The sequence below is a fragment of the Echiichthys vipera genome, assembly GCF_963691815.1.
Source record: "Echiichthys vipera genome assembly, chromosome: 5".
In the NCBI taxonomy this organism is placed as follows: Eukaryota; Metazoa; Chordata; class Actinopteri; order Perciformes; family Trachinidae; genus Echiichthys; species Echiichthys vipera.
This window is the reverse complement of record NC_139830.1, coordinates 1,201,193-1,206,192: the sequence shown is the minus strand read 5'-3', so window position 1 is coordinate 1,206,192 and position 5,000 is coordinate 1,201,193. Positions and strand designations below refer to the sequence as shown.

At 44.4% G+C, this 5,000-nt stretch overlaps 1 protein-coding gene across 1 annotated transcript in view; it reads left to right on the top strand.

Moving 5' to 3' along the window:
- The window catches only part of ltbp4 (latent transforming growth factor beta binding protein 4), a gene marked incomplete at its 5' end in the record, with an annotated part of 53,803 nt that overhangs the window by 37,286 nt on the left and 11,517 nt on the right, over positions 1-5,000 (top strand). The window contains 6 exon segments of the mRNA XM_083914143.1: positions 3,041-3,163; positions 3,288-3,419; positions 3,560-3,685; positions 4,450-4,593; positions 4,687-4,819; positions 4,821-4,987. Of these exon segments, the coding sequence (XP_083770269.1) occupies positions 3,041-3,163; positions 3,288-3,419; positions 3,560-3,685; positions 4,450-4,593; positions 4,687-4,819; positions 4,821-4,987 (825 nt within the window).

Genomic DNA, 5,000 nt, shown 5'->3' with positions numbered 1-5,000 from the left:
TCTGTTGTTGTTGTTTATGGTTCTGTTGTTGTTGTTTATGGTTCTGTTGTTGATGTTTGTGGTTCTGTTGTTGGTGTTTGTGGTTCTGTTGTTTGTGTTTGTGGTTCTGTTGTTGTTGTTTGTGGTTCTGTTGTTGATGTTTGTGGTTCTGTTGTTGGTGTTTGTGGTTCTGTTGTTGATGTTTGTGGTTCTGTTGTTGATGTTTGTGGTTCTGTTGTTGATGTTTGTGGTTCTGTTGTTGATGTTTGTGGTTCTGTTGTTGATGTTTGTGGTTCTGTTGTTAGTGTTTGTGGTTCTGTTGTTGATGTTTGTGGTTCTGTTGTTGATGTTTGTGGTTCTGTTGGTGTTTGTGGTTCTGTTGTTGATGTTTGTGGTTCTGTTGGTGTTTGTGGTTCTGTTGTTGGTGTTTGTGGTTCTGTTGTTGGTGTTTGTGGTTCTGTTGTTGATGTTTGTGGTTCTGTTGTTGGTGTTTGTGGTTCTGTTGTTGGTGTTTGTGGTTCTGTTGTTGATGTTTGTGGTTCTGTTGGTGTTTGTGGTTCTGTTGTTGATGTTTGTGGTTCTGTTGGTGTTTGTGGTTCTGTTGTTGGTGTTTGTGGTTCTGTTGTTGGTGTTTGTGGTTCTGTTGTTGATGTTTGTGGTTCTGTTGTTGTTGTTTGTGGTTCTGTTGTTGATGTTTGTGGTTCTGTTGTTGATGTTTGTGGTTCTGTTGTTGGTGTTTGTGGTTCTGTTGTTGATGTTTGTGGTTCTGTTGTTGGTGTTTGTGGTTCTGTTGTTGATGTTTGTGGTTCTATTGTTGGTGTTTGTGGTTCTGTTGTTGATGTTTGTGGTTCTGTTGTTGATGTTTGTGGTTCTATTGTTGGTGTTTGTGGTTCTGTTGTTGATGTTTGTGGTTCTGTTGTTGGTGTTTGTGGTTCTGTTGTTGGTGTTTGTGGTTCTGTTGTTGGTGTTTGTGGTTCTGTTGTTGGTGTTTGTGGTTCTGTTGTTTGTGTTTGTGGTTCTGTTGTTGGTGTTTGTGGTTCTGTTGTTGTTGTTTGTGGTTCTGTTGTTGGTGTTTGTGGTTCTGTTGTTGATGTTCTTGGTTCTGTTGTTGTTGTTTGTGGTTCTGTTGTTGTTGTTTGTGGTTCTGTTGTTGTTTGTGGTTCTGTTGTTGGTGTTTGTGGTTCTGTTGTTGGTGTTTGTGGTTCTGTTGTTGATGTTTGTGGTTCTGTTGTTGGTGTTTGTGGTTCTGTTGTTTGTGTTTGTGGTTCTGTTGTTGATGTTTGTGGTTCTGTTGTTGTTGTTTGTGGTTCTGTTGTTGATGTTTGTGGTTCTGTTGTTGATGTTTGTGGTTCTGTTGTTAGTGTTTGTGGTTCTGTTGTTGTTGTTTGTGGTTCTGTTGTTGATGTTTGTGGTTCTGTTGTTGGTGTTTGTGGTTCTGTTGTTGATGTTTGTGGTTCTGTTGTTGATGTTTGTGGTTCTGTTGTTGGTGTTTGTGGTTCTGTTGTTGATGTTTGTGGTTCTGTTGTTGGTGTTTGTGGTTCTGTTGTTGGTGTTTGTGGTTCTGTTGTTGTTGTTTGTGGTTCTGTTGTTGGTGTTTGTGGTTCTGTTGTTGGTGTTTGTGGTTCTGTTGTTGTTGTTTGTGGTTCTGTTGTTGATGTTTGTGGTTCTGTTGTTGTTGTTTGTGTTTCTGTTGTTGATGTTTGTGGTTCTGTTGTTGATGTTTGTGGTTCTGTTGATGTTTGTGGTTCTGTTGATGTTTATGGTTCTGTTGTTGATGTTTGTGTTTCTGTTGTTGATGTTTGTGGTTCTGTTGTTGATGTTTGTGGTTCTGTTGTTGATGTTTGTGGTTCTGTTGTTGATGTTTGTGGTTCTGTTGTTGATGTTTGTGGTTCTGTTGTTGATGTTTATGGTTCTGTTGTTGTTGTTTGTGGTTCTGTTGTTGTTGTTTGTGGTTCTGTTGTTGGTGTTTGTGGTTCTGTTGTTGGTGTTTGTGGTTCTGTTGTTGGTGTTTGTGGTTCTGTTGTTGGTGTTTGTGGTTCTGATGTTGTTGTTTGTGGTTCTGTTGTTGGTGTTTGTGGTTCTGTTGTTGGTGTTTGTGGTTCTGTTGTTGATGTTTGTGGTTCTGTTGTTGGTGTTTGTGGTTCTGTTGTTAGTGTTTGTGGTTCTGTTGTTGATGTTTGTGGTTCTGTTGTTGTTGTTTGTGGTTCTGTTGTTGATGTTTGTGGTTCTGTTGTTGGTGTTTGTGGTTCTGTTGTTGATGTTTGTGGTTCTGTTGTTGATGTTTGTGGTTCTGTTGTTGTTGTTTGTGGTTCTGTTGTTGATGTTTATGGTTCTGTTGTTGATGTTTGTGGTTCTGTTGTTGGTGTTTGTGGTTCTGTTGTTGATGTTTGTGGTTCTGTTGTTGATGTTTGTGGTTCTGTTGTTGATGTTTGTGGTTCTGTTGTTGGTGTTTTTGGTTCTGTTGTTGGTGTTTGTGGTTCTGTTGTTGATGTTTGTGGTTCTGTTGTTGATGTTTGTGGTTCTGTTGTTGGTGTGTGTGGTTCTGTTGTTGGTGTTTGTGGTTCTGTTGTTGATGTTTGTGGTTCTGTTGTTGTTGTTTGTGGTTCTGTTGTTGGTGTTTTTGGTTCTGTTGTTGATGTTTGTGGTTCTGTTGTTGTTGTTTGTGGTTCTGTTGTTGGTGTTTGTGGTTCTGTTGTTGTTGTTTGTGGTTCTGTTGTTGGTGTTTGTGGTTCTGTTGTTGATGTTTGTGGTTCTGTTGTTGGTGTTTGTGGTTCTGTTGTTGATGTTTGTGGTTCTGTTGTTGGTGTTTGTGGTTCTGTTGTTGGTGTTTGTGGTTCTGTTGTTGGTGTTTGTGGTTCTGTTGTTGATGTTTATGGTTCTGTTGTTGCTCAGTGTTCACGTTCTCAGCTCAGGGCGCTCTCGCCTGTTTTCTGTTTTAGCGATGATGTAACGGTGATGTCATTTTTGGCACGTCCCCGTGACGATGACATATATGTTCGTGTGTGTGTGTGTGTGTGTGTGTGTGTGTGTGTGTGTGTGTCGGTCCTCTCTCTGCCTGTAGACGTGGACGAGTGTGTGAAGTCGGGCGTGTGTTTGGACGGTCGCTGTGTGAACACTGAAGGCTCCTTCCACTGCCAGTGTCAAACTGGCTTCACCGCCAACCCAGAGAGGACGGCGTGCCTGGGTACACACACACACACACACACACAAACACACACACACACACACACACACACACACACACACACACACACACACACACACACTATAACTCTGATAACTCTTTACACTCTCTCTCTCTCTCTCAGATGTTGACGAGTGCGTCTCGTCCGGCGGCGCCGTGTGCGCGTCGCAGCGCTGTGAGAACACGATTGGCTCGTACCGCTGCCTCACTTCCTGTGAGCCGGGCTTCCAGGTCACGCAGGCCGGCAGCTGTGCGGGTGAGTCCGCACACACACACACATCTGACATGGACGTAACATTTCCTGCAGATGTTTTTCAAAGTAAAAGCCCCCCGGGGAGGTGAAATGACTCCTAATGTGAAACAGATGAAGCTCAGTCTCTCTCTTCGCTCCCTCAGACGTCGATGAATGTGCGAACGCGACCGTGTGCGGCGCCCACGCCATCTGTCAGAACCTGAGGGGAACCTACCTGTGTGTGTGCGACCCGGGCTTCACCTCGGCCGCCGACGGGAAGGCGTGCGTGGGTACGTGTGCGCCCTGCAGTCACGTTTGTCTCCAGGTGTCACCGCATGTTTTCAGGAGTAGAGTGAAGCCTTTAGTGTCTCCAGAGGGAGCTGTGGGAAAAAACATCTGCAGGAGGAAGTGAGACGCTGCTCAAGCTGCAAAACTACAAAACTGCAAAACTACAAAGAGACGGAAACAACCACAACAAACTACAGAGACAAAATAACCACAGAATGACCAAAAATATATTAAAAATGACTAAAATAGATGCAAAACCAGCACAAAAAGATGCAAAATGACTAAAAATAGATGCAAAACCACCACAAAAAGATGCAAAATGACTAAAAATAGATGCAAAACCACCACAAAAAGATGCAAAATGACTAAAAATAGATGCAAAACCACCACAAAAAGATGCAAAATGAGTAAAAATAGATGCAAAACCACCACAAAAAGATGCAAAATGACTAAAAATAGATGCAAAACCACCACAAAAAGATGCAAAATGACTAAAAATAGATGCAAAACCAGCACAAAAAGATGCAAAATGACTAAAAATAGATGGAAAACCAGCACAAAAAGATGCAAAATGACTAAAAATAGATGCAAAATGACTAAAAATAGATGGAAAACCACCACAAAAAGATGCAAAATGACTAAAAATAGATGCAAAATGACTAAAAATAGATGCAAAATGACTAAAAATAGATGCAAAACCAGCACAAAAAGATGCAAAATGACTAAAAACAGATAATAATATAATAACTTGACGTCTCTCCGTCAGATGAGGACGAGTGTGTGTCTCTGCCCGGTGTGTGCGGCTCTGCTCGCTGTGACAACGTCGAGGGCTCCTTCATGTGCGAGTGCGACAGACGGGGACACGAGTTCGACCCCGGCAGCAGGCAGTGCGTCGCCACGGCCCAACGAGGTACGCTGACCCACCTGTCCACCGGTCCACCTGCAGACTCGATCACACTGCACACGAACATGTTTGTAACTCTATTCTCTGTCTCTCCTGTAGCTGAGGTCGTCCCCGGCTCCTCCTCCTCCTCCTCCTCCTCCTTCCCCTCCTCTTCCTCCCCCTCCTCCTCCTCCCCCCCCCTCCTCCTCCTTCCATGTCAGTATGGTGGACCTGGCCCCGGGGCTGCCCCCCCTCCCGGCGGCTCGCCCCGGTGAGCTGAGGGAGTGTTACTACAACCTGGCAGAGCGCGGCACCTGCAGCCTGCTGGCCACCAACACCAGCCAGCAGGAGTGCTGCTGCACCGTGGGGGAGGGCTGGGGCCTGGGCTGCCAGTACCACGCCTGCCCCCCCACAGACTCAGGTGAGACGCCACT